The sequence below is a fragment of the Mucor mucedo genome (genome assembly GCF_025094135.1).
Source record: "Mucor mucedo strain NRRL 3635 chromosome Unknown EV154scaffold_28, whole genome shotgun sequence".
Lineage (NCBI taxonomy): Eukaryota > Fungi > Mucoromycota > Mucoromycetes > Mucorales > Mucoraceae > Mucor > Mucor mucedo.
In genome coordinates this window covers 145,926-173,615 of record NW_026252312.1, presented here as the reverse complement: position 1 = coordinate 173,615, position 27,690 = coordinate 145,926, and the positions used below count along the sequence as shown (strand labels likewise).

The 27,690-nt window shown below is 40.3% G+C and overlaps 8 protein-coding genes across 8 annotated transcripts; 5 read left to right on the top strand and 3 right to left on the bottom strand.

Moving 5' to 3' along the window:
- Positions 1-784: 784 nt before the first annotated feature.
- On the bottom strand, positions 785-2,078 carry EV154DRAFT_461630 (uncharacterized protein; the record flags this gene model as incomplete). The annotated part of the gene is made up of 4 exons (XM_051597558.1): positions 1,786-2,078; positions 1,437-1,727; positions 993-1,383; positions 785-932 (listed from the first exon to the last, which is right to left on the bottom strand). Exons 1-4 carry the CDS (start codon positions 2,051-2,053, stop codon positions 785-787), a joined length of 1,098 nt encoding a protein of 365 aa, XP_051459467.1. The 5' UTR covers positions 2,054-2,078.
- Positions 2,079-2,803: 725 nt separating this feature from the next.
- EV154DRAFT_584328 (uncharacterized protein) lies at positions 2,804-5,296 on the top strand (the record flags this gene model as incomplete). The annotated part of the gene is made up of 6 exons (XM_051606731.1): positions 2,804-3,071; positions 3,665-3,830; positions 3,894-4,113; positions 4,488-4,534; positions 4,590-4,929; positions 4,952-5,296. The coding sequence occupies 6 exons, from the start codon at positions 2,804-2,806 to the stop codon at positions 5,264-5,266; spliced, it is 1,356 nt and encodes a 451-aa protein (XP_051459466.1). The 3' UTR covers positions 5,267-5,296.
- Positions 5,297-6,021: 725 nt separating this feature from the next.
- On the top strand, positions 6,022-6,720 carry EV154DRAFT_503089 (uncharacterized protein; the record flags this gene model as incomplete). Its single annotated transcript, XM_051600878.1, has 2 exons — positions 6,022-6,089; positions 6,270-6,720. Coding segments are annotated over 2 exons (297 nt in total), but the record flags the coding sequence as incomplete, so codon positions are not given.
- Positions 6,721-7,519: 799 nt separating this feature from the next.
- On the top strand, positions 7,520-10,675 carry EV154DRAFT_479720 (uncharacterized protein; the record flags this gene model as incomplete). Its single annotated transcript, XM_051598275.1, has 8 exons — positions 7,520-7,721; positions 7,791-7,982; positions 8,061-8,367; positions 8,441-8,887; positions 8,961-9,260; positions 9,447-9,561; positions 9,665-9,797; positions 10,053-10,675. The coding sequence occupies 8 exons, from the start codon at positions 7,520-7,522 to the stop codon at positions 10,673-10,675; spliced, it is 2,319 nt and encodes a 772-aa protein (XP_051459464.1).
- Positions 10,676-10,775: 100 nt separating this feature from the next.
- EV154DRAFT_601171 (2,3-bisphosphoglycerate-independent phosphoglycerate mutase-domain-containing protein) lies at positions 10,776-12,618 on the top strand (the record flags this gene model as incomplete). The annotated part of the gene is made up of 9 exons (XM_051607215.1): positions 10,776-10,886; positions 10,944-11,040; positions 11,138-11,213; positions 11,289-11,389; positions 11,486-11,611; positions 11,675-11,735; positions 11,807-11,935; positions 12,007-12,333; positions 12,397-12,618. Coding segments are annotated over 9 exons (1,250 nt in total), but the record flags the coding sequence as incomplete, so codon positions are not given.
- Positions 12,619-12,711: 93 nt separating this feature from the next.
- Positions 12,712-14,974, bottom strand: EV154DRAFT_550232 (uncharacterized protein). Its single transcript, XM_051604914.1, has 6 exons — positions 14,871-14,974; positions 14,680-14,802; positions 14,537-14,596; positions 14,168-14,451; positions 12,969-14,089; positions 12,712-12,908 (listed from the first exon to the last, which is right to left on the bottom strand). The coding sequence occupies exons 1-6, from the start codon at positions 14,935-14,937 to the stop codon at positions 12,734-12,736; spliced, it is 1,830 nt and encodes a 609-aa protein (XP_051459462.1). The 5' UTR covers positions 14,938-14,974; the 3' UTR covers positions 12,712-12,733.
- Positions 14,975-15,044: 70 nt separating this feature from the next.
- On the top strand, positions 15,045-18,026 carry EV154DRAFT_503080 (uncharacterized protein). Its single transcript, XM_051600877.1, has 4 exons — positions 15,045-15,229; positions 15,307-15,486; positions 15,565-17,067; positions 17,131-18,026. Exons 1-4 carry the CDS (start codon positions 15,113-15,115, stop codon positions 17,917-17,919), a joined length of 2,589 nt encoding a protein of 862 aa, XP_051459461.1. The 5' UTR covers positions 15,045-15,112; the 3' UTR covers positions 17,920-18,026.
- A 364-nt stretch (positions 18,027-18,390) lies between these two features.
- Positions 18,391-26,559, bottom strand: EV154DRAFT_503079 (uncharacterized protein). The gene is made up of 3 exons (XM_051600876.1): positions 25,168-26,559; positions 24,318-24,507; positions 18,391-24,269 (listed from the first exon to the last, which is right to left on the bottom strand). The coding sequence occupies exons 1-3, from the start codon at positions 26,460-26,462 to the stop codon at positions 18,537-18,539; spliced, it is 7,218 nt and encodes a 2,405-aa protein (XP_051459460.1). The 5' UTR covers positions 26,463-26,559; the 3' UTR covers positions 18,391-18,536.
- Positions 26,560-27,690: the final 1,131 nt, after the last annotated feature.

Sequence of the window (27,690 nt, the reverse complement as noted above, 5' to 3'; positions counted from 1 at the left end):
TTATAATATATACTGTGTTACAACATACATACATACCATATAATAATATCAGTTTTTACCATTACTTGCTAAAGGAAATTGTAATAATTCGAACTCTATAAAAAAAAATTCAGCCAACAAGCTCTATTTACAAACACTTTTCATATATTATAGCTTTGACTAGTTCTAAGCAAGGGTAGCTTTATTCCACAATCAAAATAAACGACGGTTCAGGAAACCTTCAAATGAGCATTTCAAACAAGTCTGAAATTTAATTTTGATTTGTCTGAAAAAAAAAAACACTCATACGTCTGAATTTCTTTTTTATTTATCTGAAAACCTCTTTGTGTTTGTCCAAAAATAATTTTCATTCGTCTGAATTTTAGGCCCAGCAAAAAATCCATCCATTTAACAAAATTTTCCGTCCAAATAAGAATTCCCTTCTATTTATTGTTAGGTGGAATCAGAAACACATTTCTCAGAATTCGTTGAAATCCCTTCGTTATGGCTGAAAATATACCAAGAGAACAGGCACTGTGTATTTTTTTTTGCCTCGAATATACCGAGTCTAACGTAGATGTAGCTCTACAAAAAATGGAAAACATTAAAGATGTCGACATTTGCTTCGACGAAGATCCATATAAGCCTCTTTTACATTGCAATGAAAGAATTAACTCAAACCCTTTAAAATTTAAAAGATATCGTAGTGGCATGCGTTGAAAGAAATACCTTTAGAATAAATAATTTGAACTTAGTTTATTAACAATAATATAAAAAAAGCATTGACTTAAATTTTATTTACTACTTATTTACCCCTTTGCTTGGGTTTTGAGCGACAATGAAAAGCTTTTAAATCCATAGGATTATTCAATAGTTGATAATTGTCAAAATATTTGAAATGATTTTCATAAAAGTATTCATCAATGATTACTTTTTTCAAGCTTGGATTTTCACTATAAATGAAAGATTATTTGTAAGAAAAATTAAAATCAATTTTATCTATCTTGAGTTACCTTAATAATATTTTAAGATCTGAAACATTGGTTGTCAAACCGGCATAGTCTATTGCCACAACACATACCTTACTATTATTTTTAAGGAAACTTAAGAAATCTACTGTATTACCATGTACATTGTTTAGTTGTGATAATATTTCATCATTATCACCTGAATCACGTTTTACGAATCTTTGCTTTGTTGAGCTGCAAGGCGAGACAAAAACCTTGTCTACTAATGAACGGCTATACAAAATGTTTACCATTCTTTGCAGACAGCTAACTCGATTTTCCGATGCAACGACTGATTTCCGACTGTACCCAACTACTTGGTATCCATCTTCCTTCAAGTCTTTGATGATTTTGTGGTGATTTGGTAATACTTGTAGGATATCTTCTGCTACAGAAACTATAATAAAACAGAAATCAGTACTTTTTTCTTCTTCTTATTTTTAAACTGACCATAGTCGACATTGTGCAAAACATTCAATTGTCTAAATCGAGCTCTGATTTCTGTGCTTGTTTTGGTTATTTTTCTTACTGGCTCAGTGGATGTCAAATCAACATTGTTTTTATTTAGCCATTGACTGAATCCTAGAAGACCTTTCTTATCAAACTTAGAGGTGAATTTCCAGATTACTGATAAGATGTCCTTATCATGCACAGACATTAATTTATAACGTGAATCGAAAAGATATTCCTCTTTTGGTCGATAAATGTGATTTAAGAACTCCACAATCTGACTATCATTCTCTGCATTATAAATTTAGTTAAATTACACTTTATTATTTTAAATACTTTCAAGCTTTACCAAACATCAAGTCTTCTTTATCTTCCCTCGTAGCTGCTTCAATGGTCTTAGCTGCTTCTTCATCTAGTTCTCGTTTATGTTTGTAAAGTTTGTAGACTCTTGAGCCATAAATCCGAGACCTACAAATAAGCATAGGATCTTCGGGGTTGTTCGTATAACACAGTTCAACGTCTGGCGATTCTTCAATATATTCTAGACATGTCTTGACGTTGGATTCTTCGTAAGATTTGCAGTAAAATAAACAGCTTGCTTCTTCTTTGGAAATCATGATTACGTTTATTTTTTAAAATAAAAAATTAAGCAGTGAAAAAGCGCGTTTAAAAAAAAAAAAATTAAGCAGTGAAAAAGCCCGGTTAAAAAAAAAAAAAAAAAAAAAAGCGGTGAAAAAGCCCGGTTAGAGAAAAAAAAATTAAGCAGTGAAAAAGCCCGGTTAAAAAAAAAAAAAAATTAAGCAGTGAAAAAGCCCGGTTAGAAAAAAAAAAAAAAATTAAGCAGTGAAAAAGCGCGTTTAGAAAAAAAAAAAATTAAGCAGTGCAAAAGCCCGGTTAGAAAAAAAAAAAAATTAAGCAGTGAAAAAGCCCGGTTAAAAAAAAAAAAAAAAAAAAAGCAGTGAAAAAGCCCGGTTAGAAAAAAAAAAAAAATTAAGCAGTGAAAAAGCGCGTTTAGAAAAAAAAAAAATTAAGCAGTGCAAAAAGCGCGTTTACAAAAAAAAAAAATTAAGCAGTGAAAAAGCCCGGTTAGAAAAAAAAAAAAAAATTAAGCAGTGAAAAAGCGCGTTTAGAAAAAAAAAAAATTAAGCAGTGAAAAAGCGCGTTTAAAAAAAAAAAATTAAGCAGTGAAAAAGCCCAATTTGCACACGGGCTTTTTCACTGCTTAATTTTTTTTTCTCTAACCGGGCTTTTTCACCGCTTTTTTTTTTTTTTTTTTTTTTAACCGGGCTTTTTCACTGCTTAATTTTTTTTTTTTTAAACGCGCTTTTTCACTGCTTAATTTTTTATTTTAAAAAATAAACGTAATCATGATTTCCAAAGAAGAAGCAAGCTGTTTATTTTACTGCAAATCTTACGAAGAATTTAACGTCAAGACATGTCTAGAATATATTGAAGAATCGCCAGACGTTGAACTGTGTTATACGAACAACCCCGAAGATCCTATGCTTATTTGTAGGTCTCGGATTTATGGCTCAAGAGTCTACAAACTTTACAAACTCAAACGAGAACTAGAAGACGAAGCAGCTAAGACCAATGGAGCAGCTACGAGGGATGATAAAGAAGACTTGATGTTTGGTAGAGCTTGAAAGAAGTTAAAATAATAAAGTGTAATTTATCTAAATTTATAATAAAAATTCAATCTTGATCAGTATACCAGGCTAAACAAAAAAATCCGAAAAAGCATTTTAAATGGTAGAACACCGGTTCAACATCTTGTAGACAAAATATCAGCATCTGGCAGTTATCGCTATGATATGGATGTTGACAAGCAAGGAAGAGTAATGATGTTCTTTTTTGCGCACGAAGATTTCATTAAGCTCTTCAATCGCTATCATACAGTGCTTATTATGAATAGCACTTATAAGACAGATAAGTTCGGGATGCCTTTGTTAGAGGTGGGCGGCATAACCAACTCAAATGCCACTTTTTATTAGGCTGCATTTTTCTTTCTTTTGAGGAGCAGGCATCATATGAATGGGCATTGCTCTGTCTTCGCAGACTTTGCTTCGGGGAGGTACAACCTTCGGTTATAGTTACTGATCGCGAATATGCCTTGATAAATTCAATCGACACGGTTTTGCCTACCAGTAAGCATTTTCATTGTCGGTGGCATATATCAAAAAATGTATTGGTGCATATAAACAAATGCTTCAATTCAATTTCTAAAGAAGAGTCCGATTCTATACGGTCAAACTGGAACACATTGGTCACTAGATCGTTCACTCTGGAGGAGTTTTATCAAAATCTCTTGGATTTCAAAGGAAATCTGCCATCTACAGGAAGAGTTTTATGCGAACAGTACATTGATGCTGAATGGATGCCTTTAAAAGAAAAGTAAGTCGAAGAAAACTTACACAAAAAGTGTTTTACTTGACGCAGAGATATTCTATATTGTAGGTTTGTAGAAGCTTGGACAAAACAGTTCCAACATTTTAATAGCACTCCTTCTTCAAGAATTGAAGGCATGCATGCTACAATTAAACGATACTTAAAAGTTAGTACCAGTGATATTGGTATCGATGTCAGCCGTATCAATAATGCTATTACCGCTCAAATCAGCAGAATACACTACGAAAACACTGTTTCTCAAGATAGATCTTTAGGTGCTATTAGCAAAGTACCTTCTTTTTTTTACTGCTGCGAAAAAAATCTCTTTGTTTGCATTGACTAAAGCTTTGCATCAGTATGCCTTGGCCAGAATGAATCTTAAATATCCAACAATAGAACAATTCAAAATTGGTGTCTGCAAAAACAGTTTCTACAACACAATGAGAATTCCTTGTGCTCATAAGATCAGAACAATGGTTCTTCAAAAAAAAAACTTTGAGAAAAGAAGATTTTTGCCGTCAATGGTGGCTTTCGGTCTCCGATACAAACTATAGTATGCCTCAAGTTCCTTTAGACAGTACACTTGAAACAGTGGCAGAAGATAGCAGCTTTCAGTCAAACTCTCAAATATATGGTAACTCTCAGGTTATTTAATCCTCACAGGAATTTAATTTTCTGTCCATTGATACTGTGAAGGCAATTCAAGAGCAGTTAGTATAGCATACATAATTAAACCATGGTATACTTATAGTTATTTTTATTTAGATATTTGGTTTCTGACCCACACAGAAAGGCTGCAATGAGGGCTTTGTTTGAGAATTTGCTCAATAATGAACTTCCGTTTGAGTTGAATGATCCAATCGAGGCTAAAAGAAAAGGCAGAAAACGAAATGCAGGATTAGTTGCCCAAAACAGAAATATCTCAAGCATACAGCGAAATTCCTCTGCTTTTGAGTATTCAATGACTGAAAAAAACGTATTCACAGTATCAAATGTGATAACTGCAACGATATTGGCCACAATCGACGACATTGCTCAAGAGCAATTCAAAGTTCTTCTTCTCCTAGCTCGAGAGAAGTACAAAGTGAGAATAAAACTTCTGCTGGTATGTGTATATAAGTTATCAGATTATGCTTATACTGATTTGTGTCTATATAGTGAGGAATACTAGCAATATCACCCTGCCTGCAAGAAAACAGCCTTATCTAACCAGTAAAAATGACTCAAATAACGGAAGCAGCAGTAGCTTCCCACAGCCCGTTTCAGCTGGAACAAGTGAAGAAACCAAATGTCAAATTTGCTATAAAGTCTTACTGGAAGTTAGCAAATTTGAACAAAATATTGAAGATATGGTTGAGCTTGAACGCTTGATGAAAGAACAGATATTTGCTCGGACGTACCGACAACTCAAGAAGCCCTCTGGTGCAGTCTCGTTCGATTGACGACTCTTTCGGGCAATCAGATTTTGGATGACTCGCTGATGAAGATAGGCTATATACTGGAAGCGGTTTGGCTGACACATCGGCATTCTCTCAGAAACTCTAGTTGGTCGGTTCAATTAGCCACGGCAAAACTTGAACAATCGTATCAAGTTCAACGGTCTATAACTGCGTTTTCACTTAATGTTTCCCTGATAGCGGAGACGTAGGTTTTTATGTTAGTGTTTAAAGTATTTTCTAATAAATTACGTGACTTAATACAAAAAAAAAAAAAAAAAATCTTATTCATTTTATCTAGACTCTGCTGTCAGTCAGTTCTCATAGTTCACTTATTTACCAGCATAGCCTTTTCACTGGATCTTTATCGTGCTACATTACAATCTATACTTATTTAATGTCAGTGTTCTCACACAGCCATCTATCATCTTGATCTCTCAAGCGCTAATATCGCGCTCTCTCAATATAGTCATCTCTGTGTGTTCATCATTATAACTACCGCAATTATATATTTATTTTCCACTGACAAATCCCTAATAAAACACATCTTACTTTGTTAAGACTTTCAAAGAACTTCACTGTCTTTAATTTTCATAACATAATTCAGCCACTGAGACGAATATGGTTCATTGTTTTGAAAATGAGGTCACCCATTACGAAAATAGGTCACCAATACAGAAATGTAATGAGGATTGGCCGAATTCTCTCTTCTTTTTTTTTTCTTGAATTTCTTCATATTGCTCAACATGAATGAAGAATAGAATTTTGACAGTGAGACAATACCTGTGATGATACAATCATATATGGACTGGGGGAAGAAACTGCAGCAGTAAATGCAGCACAAAAAAGAAGCTAAGAGGAAGACCAAGCCTCACTCCAAAGAGCCCTTCCTTGATGTAGTGAAGAAGGAAAGGGGGATCATACATTACCAAGAACGAAGCAAAGGTAGTCAATTTGATCAATTTGTTGCAAGAGTTTGAGAATAAATGTCTATTAGTGAAGCGGGTAGAAAGGTAGGGCTTTCCAAGTCAACAGCTATTCGTAAAGTCAAGCAGTGGAATCAAATGACAAGCGAAATAGCTGAAAAAGGGTTCCCTGATTCTATCGCAATCGAAGAAGGAAAGGGACGACCCACAATACTCAAAGACAAACATACTGTATTTATCTTTGAGCTGCTGGCTAATGAGTCAACATTGACAGTTGAAGCTGTTACAGACCACCTGTCAAAAAGAATTTAGAGATATACAGATTACCCTCAGATCAGTGGAAAATCACATGAAGGAGAAATGTTGCCTAACCTACAAGCGTATCATTCCTAGATATTATGGTAGGAACACCGGCAGAATGAAAAAAAAAAATCTCTAATCGTATTCGCAACACAGCATTTCACATCAGCAGAGAAGATTGCGAGAATTGGATAAAGCATTCTTTGACGTTCTGGCAGAGATATTTGAGCTGTGAAAAAAGGATTATAAGAAACAAAATATTACACTTCTTTATTGGTGACCCATTTTCAAAACAATGAACCATTTTCGTCTTAGTGACCCATTTTTCATTGGTTGATCCATTTTCATTTCAAACTGGCCAATTTTTTTTTTTTTATTAGGCAAACCTTCTTTTACCCCCTCCCCCCCAAGAAAGTTTTTTTTTTGACAGAAAAAATGGGATGATTGGATAGGTCAATGCATGTGATTGATTGGTGAAGGGGATTGGGGGCTCAGAAACGAGATGGGAAGATTGGTACGTTTATTGGCGGAGATCCAACTCAATGTGGATTGAGTACTCAAAAGGGAGATTATAAAGAGAAAAGAAGACAACAACAGAAGATGAAAGGGGGGGATAAAGGGGGAAATAGAAGGGAGGAATAAAAGGGGGGTAAAAGGGCTTTTTTTTTCTTTTGTTGAAGGGGGTGGTTTGATGAGAGAAAATAGATGACGTGAATGTCTCATTTTTTTTATAATACAAGTATGTATAATTTGTTATCCAATCTCCGACATGTATTTTTTATCTGGGATTTTTTTCTTCTTTTTTTTTAGTATCTTTTTTTCTTTTACCACGGTTTTTTTTTTATATTCGAGGAACAACTTTTCCAAAAAAAAAAAGAACAACGAGGCAAGTGTAGTGTTTAATAAAAGAGGAATAAACTTTTTATTAATGAAAACAATAGAAAGAAAACCTTTTATTTTTTTATATAGCTTCAACCAAAAAAAAAACAAGAAAAAAAATACGATAATTTTTTTTTTTTTTTCAGCCCAAAAAATGACTTCACACGAAACACGCACACATAACACAAGGACTAAATCTAGTGAACAAAATGATCTCAAGAAACTCAAGTCTAAATATTCTGCAAAACTACCTACTCTCAAAGTTCTATTCTCTGACTGGTCAGACGACGACCTTTTATTTGTTTTGGAAGAAGCTAATGGTGACCTGGATTTAACCATAGACAGAATTAGTGAAGGTAAAAAAAATAAAAAAAAAATAAAAAAAAAAACACAGCGCTTACGAATACACTCCTTAAAACAAACAGGACACGCTAATCAATGGGGAGAAGTAAAGACTAAAAAGTCAAAGAAAGAAGCACAAAAAGCAAAGGTGGCTAACCCATCCGTTTCTTCACATCAACAACAATCCACTACTACGAACACATACGCTCAACGTGATACTAAAATTACACCACAAAGATCATATAATGAACGAGTTACCTCTCGACCCGGCAAAGGTACCTTTTTTAATATATCTTTCTCTCTCTTTTTCTCTCATCCTTCCTTATTTACCTTTTCCCTGTCCTAATTAAAAGCAGCACCAGTAAATTCTTCAGCTAGCCGTCGTACACAAAAGAGCTCTTCTTCTTCTTGGGGAGACAACAATAATAACAGACACGGAGACACTACTTCTGCCACTGCCGCCGCTGCTGCTGCTGCTGCTGCTGGGTCTTGGGCATCTATTGCTTCCTCCTCAAAACAAGAAGAATTACATAACGAGGAGTCTTGGACAACTGTAAATGAATCTAGTCCAAATGACGATTGGTCTCCTGCTCCTACACATAATACAACAAATGATGACAACCATGACGACCAACCCAAGACCTGGGCCAGTCTTCTCAAGTAACGTACACATCGTACCTAATAACGTCACAACCTAGCTAACCCTTCCCCCCCCCTTTTTTTTTATTATTAGGTCAAAGCCTAAACCTGAATCCGAACCTGTAACTAACACCACTGAAAATATAAATACATCCTCCTCATCGACTGAAAATACCACTACACCAACACTAAGCGAATGGGATGCACCCAATACCACCGAATGGTCCAACACAACAACCTCCGCTCCTACCACTACCACTACTTCTGCTCCCGCTCATGACGACGTGGCAGATGCATGGTCTGCTCCCATTACTACTACCACTACCACCACAGAAGCTCCTCCCGTTGAATCCGAATGGTCTACCGAAGAAGGAGATGCTCAAGAAGAAAAAGAAGAAACCACACCCGTCACCACAAACCGTCTTATTAATCAAGAAGAATCCGTCGTCTTACCCGCTACCACCAATACCACCACCATTTCCTCCTTGGATGTTAAATTTGGTTCTTTAAATATGGATGAAGAACCCGCTGTTGAAGAAATGTAAGTTTGTTACTCGCGAGAGAGAGAGAGAATTAAAAGGGTAATGGTTTTTTGTTAATATTGTTATCAATAGTGTCAAAGAAACCACTGTGGCTACTGCCATTGAACCCGTTGCTCAAGCTACTCCTGCTACCCCCAAAACCGTTCCCGCTCCTATGGCTGCAGCTGCACCTGTTACACCTGTCACTGCTCCCTCTCCCGCTCCCGTCGCTGCACCTGTTGCTGCACCTGTTACCACGACACCTTCCCCACCTGCCGTGGCTACACCTGTTGCCGCTTCCGTGGCAACACCTGTTACACCTGTCACAGCTGCTATCCCCAGCTCAACCACTACCACCACCAGTGCTACACCCGTTACCGAATCCTTCCAATCGTCATCTGCCTATCTTCATAAGCAACAACAACAACAACAACAGGAACCTACCTATCACGGACAGCATCATGGACAACCTATTCCTCATCATCAACAGAGTATTCCTCAACAACAACAACAACAACAACAACAACAACAACAACAACAACAGTTTGGTGGTATGGATCATCTTACCTCTGCTTATAGTTCTTATTTACCCAATCAACCACCTACCGGTGTTTCTGGATTTGGTATGAATCCCATGGGTAATTTACCTGATTATGGTATCTACGGCACTGAAGCCCAACGCGCCGCTGCCATGGTAAGTGTAGAGAAAGAAAGAGAGAGAGAGAGGCGGGGGTTGTATGAGATGGTAGAAGGATAAGTTTTTTTTTAACGCATTGTCCCCCCTCCCCAAAAAAAAGGGTTATTATGATCCTACGGCATTCAGTCATTCACCTTCTGTGACCTCTGCCAGTGCTTATGGAAGTCGAGACAAGTACAGTCAAGAAAGTCTTCATGGACAATCAGGACAAAGTCAATTACCTCAAGGACAAGGTCAAATGTATCCTACGAATTTACCTTATTATCAATATTATTACATGCCTAATCAATTTAACGCGTATCAACAATCCGCGTACGGTCAACCTTTCATGAACAAGAGCATGTATCCTACCATGTATCAACAACAACATCAACAACAACATCAACAGCAACATCATCAGCAACAACATCAACAACAACAGCAACAACAACAACAGCAACAACATGCTCAAGGACAAGGAGGTAAACCTAGTGGCGTTTCTGGTGTAGGTGGTGGTGCTACAGGTGGTGTGAGTACTGTTGGAGCAGGTACATCACCTTATAGCAGTGCATCACCTTATGGTCAACAATCTCAATTATACAACCATCCTTCCTATGATGATTTAAATCAACTTGGTATGGGATTAAATGATTATCAAAAGAGTATGTATCATGCTGCTGGAGGAGGAGGAGCTGTGTCTGCTGGCGGTGTCACTGCTGCTAACGGTAGCAATGGACAAGGTGGATTTTTAGGATTGTCTCAACAAGGTAATGGAGGTGTACCTGTGCAAGGTTCAGGTGGAAATGGAGTACAGAAATCCGATATGAGAAGCAATGGACAAGGTGCAAGTGTAGCCGCTGGTCAAGGAGGAGGACAACAGCAACAAGGAGGAGGAGGACAGCAGGGAGCACCTCAAGTCCAAGCTCAAGTGCAAGCTCATCATCAACAACAGCAACATATCCAACAACCTGTACAAGGTACTGGGTATGCAACCTCAGGTGGAGCGAATTATTTTGGTCAACCTCAAATGTTTTCTTATGGACAATATCCTAACGGACAACAATTTCAACAACAAATGGCGCCTCAAGGAACTCAACCTTCTCGTCAACAACAACAGTATTGGAATCAATAATCATTTAGAATATATTTTTTTTTGTGACGCAATAAATAAACCTATTTTTAAATAAACTCCCTCTCTCTCTCTCTTTTTTTTTTAGGTCTTTTTTTTTAAAAAATGAAATTGTTAATGTTCTTGATTGACGGGTTGGGTGATGTTACGATTCCACACGATGGAAAGACGCCGTTGCAAAGAGCCAATACACCTTGGTTGGACACACTTGCCAGTACGTATGACTGCAGGATCAAATATGTTCAACTTCTGACACGTTTTATTATTTTAGGAACAGGTGTCAATGGACTTCTTGATCCTGTTGAACCCGGATTAGCGTGTGGATCAGATACAGCTCATCTCTCCATTCTTGGTTACGATCCACGAAAGTAAGTGGGGGGGGGGAGGATACACACGAACACAAAAAAAAAGGGGGGGGGGACCCTTTGCCCACGTTTAAATTTTTAAATTATGGTGTGTGTATAGGTATTATCGTGGAAGAGGTGCTTTTGAAAGTATGGGAGCTGGACTTGACATGATTCCCGGTGATATTGCATTCAAAGTATAGACATTCATAACACATTTAAAAAGAAAATAATTTTTAACTCTAATTTTTTTTTTTTTTTTTGCTGTTGAGTCGAATTTCGCGTACATGGAAAATGGCATGGTGGTGTTACGAAAAGTCGATCGAGATTTTGGAGTGTTCGCACGTGTCTTGTGTCAAGCTCTCGATGGCGTGTAAATATCTTTCCCACACACATACATACACACACACATATAGTGATGCCCGGGACCATGATTCATTCCCTTCTATTTTTTTTTTTTTTTCAATAGGAAATTGCCTTCGTTTCCTCAACATGAAGTGGCTGTAAAACATGCGATTGATCATCGTTGTGGTGTTCGAGTCCGAGGTCCACAACTTACGGATTCCATCACAGGCACGGATCCTTTAAAAGATGGGTAAGCGTGGGGGAGGATATCATGTTTCGAATCTTATCACTAGATACTCATTTTTATATGTAGAAAACCATTGGTCTATTGTGAGCCTACAGTGGATGATGAAGCATCGAAACTTACCAGCAAAGTAAGGAACACAACAACACATGTCGGGTTGAAAGATATGTGGGCACAACGGATATTGATGATTCTTTTTAGTTGACCAATGAACTCTCGGAGGTATTTCATGAGATTTTAATGAGCCATCCTATTAACCAAACGCGTATTGAACAAGACACACATCCTGCCAATTGTGTACTCTTAAGAGGCTGTGGTAGCTGTATTAAAGTAAAGACAAGGACAGAAAAAAAATTGGCTCCCATACAATAGATATACTAATCATGCAGCAAAACGTATAGGTGCCAAGCATTGAAGAATTACACGGGTTCAAGAGTTTCTTGATCGCGCCTACATGTATTATTGCAGGTATTGGTATGACAGTGGGTATGGACTTGATCCATGTGGAGGGAGCCACGGGAGATTATCAGACGGATTTCGGAGCCAAAGGTAGAGCCTGTGTACAACATATCCAGTCGGAAAAATACACGTTTGGATTCTGTCATTTAAAAGCAGTGGATGATGCAGGTCATGATGGTGATGTAGATAAAAAGGTGTATTATCTGGAGAAAATAGATGCCATGATAGGTGAGATTCTCACTGCCTTGCGCAAGGATACGACCACTGAGGTAAAAAAAAAAAAAAAGGTTTTTTATAAGTTTTTTGTGTGTTTGACTAAAAACATAAAGAAGTATGCGGTGGTGGTGACGGGAGATCATACGACACCTACGTTATACGGTGATCATAGTTGTGAGCCTGTACCCTTTTGTATTAGTTCTGTAGGCGCTTCCCATGCGGTAGTGGATCAAGTCACGACATTTGATGAGATTGCTGTGTCTATGGGTATGTTGGGAAGGTTTTGTGGAGATCAAGTCATGACGGTTGTCAAATCCTTTATGAAGCAACAGGCATAAAAAAAAAAAAAAAGCTTATTTCATTTTGTATTTTTATTTTTTTATATATATGTGTGTGAGGGGGGATAAAAAAAAATGTACATTGAGTTCCACAATTTTTTTTTTTTTTTTTTTTTTACTTGCTGTCGCGTGTAGTGGATCTCTTTTTTTGATTTTTGACGGCATTCTTTTGACGTTTTTTAAGGATTTCTTTAATAATGGGTCGTTGTGTTCTCCATTTCGATTCATAACTGTCCTTTTCATCGGATTTTTGTTGGAAAATACCTGCTGCATCATATGAATAACAACTCCTATAAACAACAAATGGGGTTAGATGACCTTCTTCTTTCTTCTTGTGTCCCACTACTTACTTTTTCATCAAGGAAGGGTCGTCCAAGTGGAAAAAGAACATGACACCCAGGCCGATTTGTCCTTCGGGTTTTTGTGGAATAAAATTCGAAGTAAAGTCCTTGCCGGATTTACTATTGAGAGTAGGTGCAAACAAAGGTTTGGTTGTCACGGGTGTACTGTTGTTGTTACCACCGAATAAGGTGAAGGGTGCTTCTTCTGCATCTCCAAAGAGAGGTTTCAAGTTAGTACTGACTTCGAAATGCTTTGCAGTAGAGACAATGGGTTTAGCACTTTCTACTCTAGGCGTAAACTCTTCTTCTTCTTCTTCCTCTTCTTCTTCTTCTCTTTGAGGTTTATCAGCAAGATATTGTGATGAATCCTCAGCATCCGGATCGAAACGAGCAGGATTTGTCCAAGCAGTATTTCTAGGTTGTACTTTAGGATCCACTCTACGTTCACCAAACATGGCATTCAAGACATCCATAGCCTGACTTTTATCTGCACCTAATTCTTGAGAGATAGCATCTCCCACTTCCTTCTTTTGTGCTTCCTTTTCAGCAGGGTCAATAAAATCCTCACCCAATTTAAATCGATCATCACCCTTAAATTTCTTTTGAAGTTCTAAACGTTTACGACCTGCTTCACCTTCAAGTACAGGATTAATCTCAATATTAAACTCCTCCTCCTCCTCTTCCTCCTCATCTGAATCAAACATCCATTTCTTTGCTTCTACAGGTTCCTTATGTTCTTCTTCTTTATCCAAATCCATCTGGAAGACATCATCTACCTTTTCTTCTTCCTCTTGTTCGAAACTGGTGTGTTGTTTATCCCCTTGTGCTGCCACAAGTGCTTTTTGCATCATTTGCTTTTTAGCGTGTTGATCGGCAAACATTTTTTCCATGGCAAATCGACGTTTTTCATCATCGGTCATCTTGTAATCCTCTCTTTCCTCCCCCTCCTCTTCTTCTTGTTGTTGGTGATCGTTGGATAATCTACGAAGTTTGGGCCAACGTGCTTCTTCATCCTCGTCATCGTCATCTTCTTCGACTTTGGTGATGAGTTGATTCACGGGTTTCATGCGGACACCGATATTGTACAACTTTTCCAAATTATTTTTATAATGCGTGGGTTCAAACACAAACTAAAAATATATAAAAAAGAGAATAAAAAATCGCTGTCCAAAAAAAAAAAAGGGGATGAAATAATAAATTAAGGTTACCTTGGTACCGTCGTTCTTCTTGAGACGCATGACGGCAATAGCACGACCATAACGACCTCGTTTCCATCCTTTTCGTGTACCCATATTGTTATCTGTCACGGGAGTCATATCTTTCGCATGAAAACCTTCACTGTCGTTCCATCTCAATAATCGCTTTCGTTTCTTTTCTTCTTGCTCTTTAATCTTTTCTTGACGTTGTTGAAAACGTACTTGGTAATCGGGTTTGGCTTCCTCGAGCTTTAATTCCTGACCTCTCCATTTAGCGCCGTTGTAGACACTCAGACCTTTTTTTTGGGGAGGAGGAGGGTTAATAAGACATAGAAAATAGGAAAATAGTATATGTGTATACATGCAGAACGAGAACTTTACAGGATTCCCATTGCTTGGGTGTGGTGTGAATCGTCATGTGAGCAAAGCCTCTGCATTCGTCTATATTTTTTTTTTTTTTTTTGCAATGTGTGTTTAGTATGTCAAAAAAAAAAGGTAAGGTAAGAGAGAGAGAGAGAGCATACCAGCGGTGTTTTTGGCAACATGAACTGCATTGACTTTGCCAAATTTACTAAACCGGTCTTGAATTTCTTTCTCAGAGACGGTAGGATGTAAACCGCCAATAAAGATTCTCTTATCCACAGGACCTATTCTTTCCTTTTGTTAGCACACACCATGGAGGGTCACCCTTTACTTTTTTTTAATTGGGTTATACCTGTGGGCACTTCTTTTTCAACAGGCTTAGTTGTAGGTGGTACCTCTTCCTTTATGGGTTCTGACATGATCTAATCGTAAAAAAGAAAAATATTTTTCCCCTCCTCCCTCCCTCTCACATACACACTACTTCACTTGTGACCGGAGTTACAACAGTCACGTAGCGCTCTTTTTTTTTTTTTTTAGTTTGTTCACCGGACTTTTTTTTGCTTTATCTCTCTCTCTCTCTTAAAAAGACAAATAATGTTTGGAAAGGGACAACAAGTGCCATCAAAGGAGTTTGACTTGGATGCACTATTAAATGCTACTTTACACGATGATGGGGATGAAGACTTGGACATGAATGACCCAGACTTACTTGTAACTCTTTTTTTTTAAAAAAAAAACACGGCTCTCTTTTTTGTTTGGCTAACCCTTATATGCTTTTTTTTTTTTAGAAGCAATTACAGGAACTCTCTTCTTCAACCCCCGCCGCAGCAAAGAAAAAAATACCAACAAAAAAACAGCCCACGCAAGAGATGAATATTGATATTGATTCATATGCAGCTTTAGCTCAAGGAGAAGACGATATCGAGGTCGATTTGGATGAAAGTGATTTTAACGACCCTCATCTACTGGTAAGGTTTTCTATTCTGAAAAAAAAAAACGCCATCACTCACGCCCCAATTTTTTTTTTTTTTTTTTTTTTTTTTTAGAATGAGTTGTCGGCGTTAGATACGGGGGCGCATGAATCTACCAAAGTCACAGAATTAATCAATATGGGCTTTTCCACACAACAAGCTGTCGATGCTCTTCAACGTTTCGATGATGATCTTGAAAGAGCTGCTAATTATTTATTTGATTCCCCTTCAAGTCCCCTTCCACCTCCTCCTCTCGAGGACGAAATACCACAAAAAAAGTTACCCACACCCATCAATTATGACGACCGTCCACATGACGAAGAAGAGGAAGAGGAGGAGGAATCAATCGATCCTCTGTATTGGAAAGAAAAGGCACAAGCCTATCAAAAGTCCGCACTGGTAGCAAAGAAGGAAGGCGATAAAAAAAAGGCAGTTGCCTTGTTACGTGAATCCAAACTATTTCATCAAAAATTTCAGGATTTATCCCAATTAATGGTCGTCGATCCTAGAGCACCTACACCACCTGCCAAAAGAGAGTTGTCTCCTCCACCTGCCGTAAGAGATCCTTCACCTCCACCGGCAGTGCGAGATCCCTCACCACCACCACCACCACAGCCTCGCTCAGTAGAGGAACAACCTGTGGTAGTTGAACCACCAAAACCATCCACGGCCGAATTACAACAAATACAAGACGTGCTCAACCAAGTGATCCGTTTACAAAAGCAATACAAGGAAGCTGCATTACATTACAAGAAAATCGGTAATTTGTCAGTAGCTAAACAAATGATCCGCACCTCCAAGGAACTGCTACGTATGGGTATTGATCTTAAAAACGGACAGACAACGCAAATACCTCAACTTCCTTCTGCACCGGACATGAATTTGGGAGACGGTAAGATACGTGCTGTGGGACAGCTCGATACGACCACCACTACAAGCAACGACGGTAGCAGCAGCAGAAACTCCATGCAACAGATCGAATCCCAGCTCACATACCAAATGAATGTATGCCACAACCTGGCCATTCAAAATGGCTTTTCAGCACAAAAGAAGAAAAGCAAAATGATGGTGGAGGAAAGTGACGCCTACCTCGCACTTGAATCTGCCTTTGCAACAGACTTGGTCTCGTTTAAAAGCCTAAATGAAATCCCTGCTTTACATTATGAACAAGTGAACTACACATATAAAAATATCTTGGACACTGTACCGGAGAACATGATGGAATTGAACATTATACGATGTACGAGTTTACCCACGTTGGGTATAGCGCATCTGGAGCCGTTTGTGACCTGGGATTTTGGAGGTTGGCCACCGGAGAATACAGCTCAAGCGAGTATGAATAAAGGAGAGACACCTGTCTTACAGGGTGTAGACCCACAATTTGATTTTAGCTTACAGATACCGATCAGTCGTACGAACCGGTTATTTACACGTTATGTTAGTCGTAAGAAATTATGTCTGGAGGTATTTCATAATAAATACGCCTATGGTATGTTTCGAAGACCTGTCTCGATTGGTAAAGTGGTGATTCCCATGGATCGTTTATTAACCAAATCGTCCATCTCGGGTGTATTTGACGTAAGTGTGTGTGTGTGTGTGTGTGTATGTAGATGTGCTAAAAATAAGTTGTTGTCATGATAGATTTTGGATGCGAGTCGAAAAAAGACGGGAGGAAAGATTGAAATTGCAGTGAATTTAAGAGAACCATTGACAGGCGAGGATATTGTGAAACGGTCGGAACGATGGTTGGTGTTGGATGCGTTTGGTAGTACCGTGTCACAGCATTTGTCTGCGGCCCGCATGACAGTGGGTGGACCCTTGACCCCACAACTGGAAAATCTGTCGGTGACAAGTTCGCCTGCTGCCTCTTCTAGTTCTCCTATCGTCCACTCTCCCATGGTGACGAGCAGTTCACCCTTAGTGACGAGTAGTTCACCCTTAGTGACGAGCAGTTCCCCTTTGGTCCAAACGAGTTCGCCAGCATTGACTTCAACTCCTGTTCCACGTGCGGAAGAACCATCGTCTGTCAAGGCCGAAATGAAAAGGAAGGAGGAAGTAGATGAGGAATTGGAGCGAGCGGAAGAGGAATTTGAGAGTGTGGATAACCTTGTATCGAATATGGTGATGGAGCATGAACTGGGGGTGGTGAATGCGGCGATGAGTGGAGCAAAGAATAAAGAGGAATGGATGGATCGTAAACAAGCGATTGAGATTAAGATGAATATGCTTGTGATTCAGGTGCAAACGGGATTATTGGACATGGAGACGTATTTGGCTAATGTTCAGAAACGTATGGAGATGGATCGACGGTTGGCGATTGTGTTTAAAAAGTATAATCGGTTGGATTTGGCGAGAGCTGCGCTTGTACGAAAAAAGATTATGCAGGATGAGTTGGATGAAGCTAGAGCTGCGATGGAACAGGAAGAGTAAATTTTTTTTGTGTGTGTGTCTGAGGAAAATAAAAAATTGTGTGCGTATGATTTTTATATGTACAGAGAGAGAGAGAGATAAATAGTGTTGTGGGAATTTACCTTGTGTTTTTTTTTATGAGTGGTGAATGAGTTGGATGAGGCACGAACAGCTATGGATCAAGAGAAATAGTTTGATGGGAGAGAAAAAATTACGTGTGTGTATGTGTGCAATTACCTTGCTGTGTTTGTATATGAGCTTTATGTTTTTATAGGGGTTTTGTGTTTATATATGAGCTTTGTGTTTTTTACGGGCTTTGTGTTTTTTTTTTTTTTTTGTGTGAGATGACAAGGCACAAATGATTTAAATCCAAAAAAGGAAATAAGGTCTTTCGGCATAAACTTTTTCTTTAGCTTTTTTTATGCAGCTGTGTGAACCAAATTAAAAAAAAAAAAAAAAAAAAAATTAAACAAGCGAAAGACAAGAGAGAGATTAATATACAAAAGAGCTTTATCTTTTTATTAAATTATTATTATGAAAATCTTGATGATTTTGGGGAGAGGGGAAGAAATTTTTTTTTTTTAAACAAGAAATTTTTTGGGGGGGGGAGGGGGAAAATTAAAGAAATTTTTTTTTTTTTAGAAGAGGGAAAGAACATTCTTAAAGAAGTTGTTTTGATTATCACGCTTTACATGTTCCTTAGTAACACTGACAGAGGCCTCAGCGAGCTTGGAGAAAGAAGGTAAAGAGAAAGAGGGCAAGACGAATCCTTGAGAACTAGGTGTACTTTCCTTGGAGAATTGAGCAGGATCAGAATCAATCACATTAGCGGCCTTCAAACGAGGACCTCCTTGTAACCAACTCACACCACCGCTGGGACTAATCGATACAACATTACCAGTACCAACTGTGTAAACACCAGGACCCTTATAAGTCATGATCTTGAAACCACCCTGAAGAGACACGGTAGGGAAGTTCACAGCAGGTGGGAATACCAAGACACCATGTTGAACACCGAATAAACCACTACCCTTGATGTAAGAGTAGGATCCACCAGAACCAACTTCAATAATTGTGTTGGCGTTCAAGGTATAGATACCAGCTCCACTGTAAGATGTAATAGTACCACCGGAGGGAACATTGGCATTACCTAAAGAGATCGTAGGTAATTGAATGTTGGGGAAGGTAAGTGCTCCACCAATGGAGCCACTACCAGATCCACCGATAGAAGCACCGGCACCACCTTGTAACCAAGAAACAGCTCCGTTGACACCAATGGAAACAATGTTACCAGCACTAGGAGTATAGATGCCAGGACCAGTGTAGTTGGGGATATTGAAGCCACCAGGGAGTGAAAGAAGACGACCAGTTAAAGTAGGCAAGCTGACAGAACCGGCAATGATACCGAACATACCATTTCCTTGCAAGTAGCTGTATTGACCATCAGCGCTAATCGAGACAAGCGAGTTGAAACCAACAGAGTAAAGACCGGGACCAGTGTAAGGATCGATGGGGACATTACCAGGTAAGTACAAGCTAGCGAAAGAAAGCGTAGGCAAGTTAATACTGAAGGTAGGAAGTCTGAATCCACCGCCAAGAGAAGGAAGACTGTTGGGTCCACCCAAGACGAATCTCCAAGAACCATCAGCATTGACACGAATGACATTACCGGGGCTGAGACTGTAGTAACCAGGACCATCAAAGTTAGGTACATTGAAGGGGAATTCGAATCGAACACCGTTAATGTATCTGAAAGTAGCTTCGAGATTACCAGTAGGAAGAGTGACAGCACCGTTCTCCAAGGTTTGAGGACCACCTTGAATCCAACTGTAACCACCAGTGACGCCAATGGAAAGAACATTACCAGGACTGACAGTGTAAATACCAGGTCCACTGTAACTAGGGACAGACACACCACCGGATAAAGTGATTGTAGGTAAGTTAAGACGAGGAAGGTTGATGTTACCACTGGAGGCACCTAAGAAACCGCTACCTTGAAGATACTTGTAGGAACCATCGCTGTTGAGGGAGATGACGTTACCAGATCCGAGAGTATAGATACCGGGACCACTGTAGCTTGTGAGATCAATACCAAGACCAAGGTTAATGGAGGGTAAAGAAACACGAGGTAAAGAAATACTGGGCAAACCAGTACCAGTGAAACTATATCCACCACCGGGGACTTCGACTGGACCACCTTCCAACCAGTCGATATAACCTCTGGAATCAATAGAAACAACATTACCAGGCTTGTAAGTGTAAACACCGGGACCACCAAAGTTATTAAGAGTAATACCACCATAGAGGTTAAGAGTAGACAAAGAAAGAGTGGGAAGACTGAGACTACCACTGACAGCACCGTTGGCTCCACCACCAGCCAAGAAAGAGAAACCACCATCACCACGAATCGAAACAATACCAGAGCCTAAGGTATAAATACCAGGACCCTTATAACTGCTAAGGCTGACACCAGCGACGTTCAAGTTGGGCAAGTTAACACGAGGCAAACTGATGGTAGGGAAAGAGATACCATAACCAGAGGCCATATGAGGGGGACCACCAGCTACAAAGTTGAAGGAACCATCAGCACGAACTTGAAGGATATTACCGGGACTGAGGAGATAGAATCCAGGTCCACTAAAGTTAGGAACATTGAAGGGGAAATCAAACTTGACACCATTGATAATGGACTTAGTAGGGTTAGAGAAACCACCGGAGGGAAGAGAGATACGACCATCAGCTTGGGTTTGAGGACCACCTTGAAGCCAGTCGTATTGACCACTAGAACCAATGGAAAGAATATTACCAGGACTGACAGTGTAAAGACCAGGACCGCTGAATTTAGGTACAGAGATACCGCCGGATAAACTGAGGGTAGGGAGGTTAAGTTGAGGGAGGTTAAGACTACCGGTCAAGGCACCAAATGAACCGCTACCGGAAATGTAGGAGTATTCACCGTTACCACCAAGAGAGATAATGTTACCATTATTCAAAGTATAGATACCACTACCAGTATATCCAGTGAAACCCAATCCGTTACCAACACTGATCTGAGGTAATTGAACTCTGGGTAAAGAGATCGTGGGCAGATTGAGGTTGGGGAATTCGAAACCACCACCAGAAACCAATTGAGGACCACCTTGTAACCAATTGATACCACCATTGCTGTCAACGGACACAACATTACCAGGACTGTAAGTGTATGTACCGGGACCACCGAAGTTAGCAAGCGAAATACCACCAGCAAGACTGAGACTGGGTAAAGAAACATAAGGAAGAGAGACATGTCCACTGACACCACCGTTAGCACTACCACCGATCAAGAATGAGAAAGAACCATCACCACGAATAGACACGACATTGTTAGCGTCTAAAGTATAGACACCAGGACCCTTATAACCGGGAATGTTGATACCACCACCAAGAGACAAGGAAGGCAAGTTGATGCTGGGCAAACGAATACTAGGGAAGTTGAAGCTTAATCCACTACCAGATCCGCTAGGAGGACCACCGGATACAAAGTTATAGGTACCATCAGCACGAACACGAACTACATTACCAGGACTAAGACTATAGTAGCCAGGTCCATTGAACTTGGGAATGTCGAAGGGGAACTTGAACTCAACACCGTTCATGACAGTACCGGTAGGTAAAGAACCAGAGAGGTTGATAGAGGGAAGAGTGAATCCACCACCAGAAAGGGAAGAGGGACCACCACGAATCCAGCTGAATCCACCACCAGCATTGATCGAGAGAACATTACCGTTGACAGTATAAATACCAGCACCGCTAAAGTTGGGAACTTGGATACCACCAGATAATGTGATGGAAGGCAAGTTGAGAGAAGGAAGAGTGACCTTACCAGTTTGTGCACCGAGGAAACCACCACCTGCGAGGTAAGTGTATGCACCGTTGGCAGCCATGGAGAGAACATTACCGGGACTGACAGTATAGATACCAGCACCAGTGAAAGTAGGAATATTAATACCAATACCAAGGTTAACAGAAGGTAAGTTCAAACTAGGTAAAGTGATACTGGGTAAATTGAAACCAGGGAAAGTGAATCCACCGCTAGGAAGACGAATGGGACCACCCTTTAACCAATTAACACCTCCACTACCATCAATCGAGACGGTATTTCCAGGACTGTAAGTGTAAACACCAGCACCAGTGAAACCATCAAGATGAATACCACCATCAAGACTGATGGTAGGTAAAGACAAAGTGGGTAATGTAAGAGCACCAGCAATTGCACCATTAGCGCCAAAACCAGAGAGGAAAGAGAATCCACCACCAGCAGCAATGGATACAACTCTACCAGGACCTAAAGTGTAAACACCAGGACCTTTATAGTTACCAATACTGATTCCACCACCTAAATTCAAAGTAGGGAAACTGATTTGGGGTAAAGTGATACTAGGGAACGAGAAACCAGCAGAGAGATTAGCAGATGAACTTCCAGCGGGACCACCAAAGACAAAGTTATAAGAACCATCAGGGCGAACTTGGACAACATTACCAGGACTGGTTACGTAGAAACCGGGACCGTTGAAGTTGGGAATGTTGAAGGGGAACTTGAAGTTAACACCATTGATAAGAGTACCTGTAGGGGTTGCACCACCAGAGAGGTTAATGGAAGGTAAAGTAATTCCTCCACCGGGAAGGGTAGAAGGACCACCGTTAATCCAGCTGAAACCACCCTTGGGGTTGATTGAAAGAACATTGCCATTGACAGTGTAAACACCGGCTCCGCTATAGCTAGGGACAGTGATGCCACCGGCTAAAGTGAAGGAAGGCAAACTAATGGTAGGAAGGTTGATATGACCGTTCTTTGCACCGAATAATCCACTACCCAAGACATAAGAGTAATCACCATTGGCACCAAGAGAAATTACATTACCGGGACTGAGAGTATAAATACCAGGTCCACTGAAACCAGAGAGGTTGATACCAACACCGAGGTTAAGTGTAGGTAAGTTCAAGGAAGGTAAAGTGATACTGGGTAAAGTGAAAGCAGGGAATGTAAATCCACCACCAGCAAGCTTCTTGGGGCCACCTTGTAACCAGTTAACACCACCATTGGCATCAATAGAGACAACGTTACCAGGGCTATGAGTATAGACACCAGGACCGCTGAATCCACCAAGAGAAATACCACCATCAAGACTGAGAGAAGGTAATGATAAAGTAGGGAGTGTAAGAGATCCACTAGCAGAACCATTAGGACCACTACCTGTCAAGAATGAGAAAGATCCACCAGCATCAACAGAGACAACGTTACCGGGACTTAAAGTATAAACTCCAGGACCCTTATAGGTACCGATGTTCAGACCACCACCCAAGCTCAAAGAAGGTAAAGAGACACTGGGTAAAGAGATACTAGGGAATGTGAATCCTCCAGAAGTTCCACTTGGGGGACCACCGGAAACGAAGCTGTAGGTACCGTCAGGACGGACTTGGACAACGTTACCAGGGCTGAGACTATAGAAACCAGGACCGGTGAAACCAGGAACATCGAAGGGGAATTTAAAGTTCACACCGTTGATGACAGTTCCAGAGGGAGTGGGTAAAGCACCAGAAAGGTTGATAGAAGGAAGGGAGATGCCACCACCGGGAAGGGTAGAGGGACCACCATGGACCCAACTGAAACCACCTTTAGAATTAATCGAGAGAACATTACCATTCAAAGTATAAACACCGGCTCCACTGAAACTGGGGAGAGTAATACCACCAGATAATGAGAGGGAAGGTAAGTTGATACTAGGAAGACTGATATGACCTGTCTTGGAACCAAGAGAACCGCTACCCAAGACATAAGAATAATCACCATCAGGACCGATAGAGAGAACATTACCAGGACTGACAGTATAAATACCAGGTCCACTGAAGTTGGGAACACTAATACCAGAACCGAGATTGAGAGTAGGTAAATTCAAAGAAGGTAAAGTAACACTGGGTAAATTCAAACTAGGGAAAGTAAATCCACCGCTGGGAAGCTTGGAAGGACCACCTTGTAACCAGTTGACACCACCATTGCTATCAATAGAGACGGTGTTACCAGGACTGTAAGTGTAAACACCAGGACCAGTGAAAGCTTCAAGAGAAACACCACCATCAAGACTGACAGTAGGTAAAGATAAAGTGGGGAGAGTGAGATGACCACCGACTACACCGTTGGAACCAGATCCAGATAAGAAGGAGAATAATCCACCTGCACCGACAGAAACAACATTACCAGGACTTAAAGTGTAAACACCAGGTCCTTTGTAACTACCAATACTTACACCATCACCCAAATCTAAAGTAGGAAGATCGACACGGGGTAATGAGATGCTAGGGAAGCTGATGGATGATCCACCGTTACCAAAAGTGAAGGATCCACCATTGCTGGGAAAGGATGATCCACCGTTACCAAAAGTAAATGAAGATCCACCATTGCTGGGGAAAGTGAATGAAGATCCACCATTGCTGGGGAAAGATGATCCACCGTTACCAAAAGTGAAGGATCCACCATTGCTGGGGAAGGAAGAACCACCGTTACCAAAAGTGAATGAAGATCCACCAGGGAAAATATTACTAGAGATACCTTGGACAGATGAAATAGCACCATCGGGATTAATGGAGATAACATTACCAGGAGAAACAGTGTATTGACCGGGACCAGCAAAATCGGTAAGCACATTTCCATCAGGAAGAGTGGCAGTACCTAATGAATAAGCAGGAAGATTTACATTTCCGTTTGTAACACCGTTAGCACTACCAGAAATGAAGGAGAATTGACCGAAAGGATTGACAGACACAACATTACCAGGACTCAAAGTATAAGTACCAGGACCTTTGTAGCTAGTGAGTGAAACACCATTAGCAAGGTTGAGGTTAGGCAATGGAGAGAACTTGGGCATTGTGATGCTTGAAAGGTTGATAGTAGAGATACCACCATTAGAGTCAATGGAGATAACCTTACCAGGACCAAGAGTATAACGACCAGGACCAGCATAGTTGGTAAGAACATCACCTTCAGGGAGAGTGGCAGTACCTAATGTAACAGCAGGAAGATTTACGTTTCCGTTTGTAACACCGTTGGCATTACCAGAGATGAAGGAGAATTGACCGAAAGGATTGACAGACACAACATTACCAGGACTCAAAGTATAAGTACCAGGACCTTTGTAACTAGTGAGTGTAACACCGTTAGCGAGGTTAAGGCTAGGCAATGGAGAGAATGTGGGCAAAGAAATGCTTGAAAGGTTGATAGTAGAGATACCACCATTAGAGTCAATGGAGATAACCTTACCAGGACCAAGAGTATAACGACCAGGACCAGCATAGTTGGTAAGAACATCACCTTCAGGGAGAGTGGCAGTACCTAATGTAACAGCAGGAAGATTTACGTTTCCGTTTGTAACACCGTTGGCATTACCAGAGATGAAGGAGAATTGACCGAAAGGATTGACAGACACAACATTACCAGGACTCAAAGTATAAGTACCAGGACCTTTGTAACTAGTGAGTGTAACACCGTTAGCGAGGTTAAGGCTAGGCAATGGAGAGAATGTGGGCAAAGAAATGCTTGAAAGGTTGATAGTAGAGATACCACCATTAGAGTCAATGGAGATAACCTTACCAGGACCAAGAGTATAACGACCAGGACCAGCATAGTTGGTAAGAACATCACCTTCAGGGAGAGTGGCAGTACCTAATGTAACAGCAGGAAGATTTACGTTTCCGTTTGTAACACCGTTGGCATTACCGGAGATGAAGGAGAATTGACCGAAAGGATTGACAGACACAACGTTACCAGGACTCAAAGTATAAGTACCAGGACCTTTGTAACTAGTGAGTGTAACACCGTTAGCGAGGTTAAGGCTAGGCAATGGAGAGAACTTGGGCAAGGAAATGCTAGACAAGTTAATGCTTGAAACAACACCGTTAGCATCAATTGAAATCACGTTTCCAGGAGAAAGTGTGTATTGACCAGGTCCAGCATAGTTGGTAAGAACAGCACCGTTGGGAAGAGTTGCAGTAGCTAATGAAAGAGAAGGAAGATTGACATTACCACCCTTTTCACCGTTAGCACCACTACCTGAAATGAAGGAGTATTGACCAGAAGGACCAACAGACAAGACATTACCAGGACTCAAAGTGTATGTACCAGGACCTCTGTAGCTACTAAGAGTAATTCCACTGCCGAGATTGACGTTGGGCAATAAAGACAACTTAGGCAAAGACATGGTAGATGCAGGAATAGTTGAAATAGCACCATTGGAACCAATTGAGATAATACTTCCAGGAGCAAGAGTGTATAGTCCAGGACCAGCATAATTGGTAAGAACATTTCCACTAGGAAGAGTTGCTGTACCTAATTGAACAGTGGGAAGGGCTACATTACCACCAGTAACTCCATTGGGACCACTTCCAGTAAGGAAAGAGAAACGACCGAAAGGATTAACAGTAACAATATTACCAGGACTTAAAGTGTAAGTACCAGGACCTTTGTAGCTTGTGAGTGTAATTCCACTACCGAGGTTAAGCTCAGGCAATTGAGGAGCCTTGGGAAGAGACATGCTTGAAAGGTTGATAGTTGAAACACCACCATTTGAGTCAATGTATACAACACTACCAGGAGCAATAGTGTATTGACCAGGACCAGCATAGTTGGTAAGAACACCTCCATTGGGAAGAGTGGCAGTACCTAATGTAAGAGAGGGAAGAGCTGCGCTACCATTCTTAACACCGTTGGCACCGCTACCAGAAATGAAGGAGAATTGGCCAGAAGGATTAATAGACACAACATTACCAGGACTCAAAGTGTAAGTACCAGGACCTTTGTAGCTTGTGAGTGTAATTCCACTAGCAAGGTTGAGGTTAGGCAATGGTGAGAACTTGGGAAGGGTAATGCTTGATAAACCAGAACCAGAGGAACCGCCGTTAACAAATTGGTAAGAACCATTGGAATCAATAGAAACAACACGGCCAGAAGTCAAAGTATATGTACCAGAGCCATGATAATTAGTAACTGTGTTACCGTTACCAAGATCTACAGTTGAACCAGTTGCAGAAGAACCGCTGGATCCGCCATTGATAAATTGATAAGATCCATTGGAGTCGATGGATACAACCTTGCCAGAAGTTAAAGTGTAGGTACCAGCACCATTGTAGTTGGTTACAGTATTACCGTTACCGAGGTCAACAGTTGAACCGGATCCAGAACCACCATTAACAAATTGATAAGAACCGTTTGAATCCATAGATACAATCTTGCCAGATGTCAAAGTGTATGTACCAGCACCATGATAATTGGTGATTGTGTTACCGTTACCAAGATCTACAGTCGAGCCAGAAGATCCGCTAGATCCACCGTTGACAAATTGATAAGAACCATTGGAATCGACAGATACAATTTTACCAGAAGTTAAAGTGTATGTACCAGGACCGTTATAGTTCATGATAGTATTACCATTTCCGAGATCTACATTTGTACCGGAACCAGATGAACCACCATTAATGAATTGATAAGAACCATTTGAATCCATGGATACAACTTTACCAGAGGTCAAAGTGTATGTACCAGCACCGTGGTAATTAGTAATAGTATTACCGTTACCGAGATCTACAGTAGACGAACCACCATTGATAAATTGATATCCACCATTAGAGTCAACTGAGACAATTTGACCGGAGCCTAAAGTGTACAAGCCAGCACCATGATAGTTAGAGATAGTGTAACCATTACCTAAGTTAGCAATGGTTGATCCGGATGCACCTGTACGAACAGAAATAACACCGGAATCA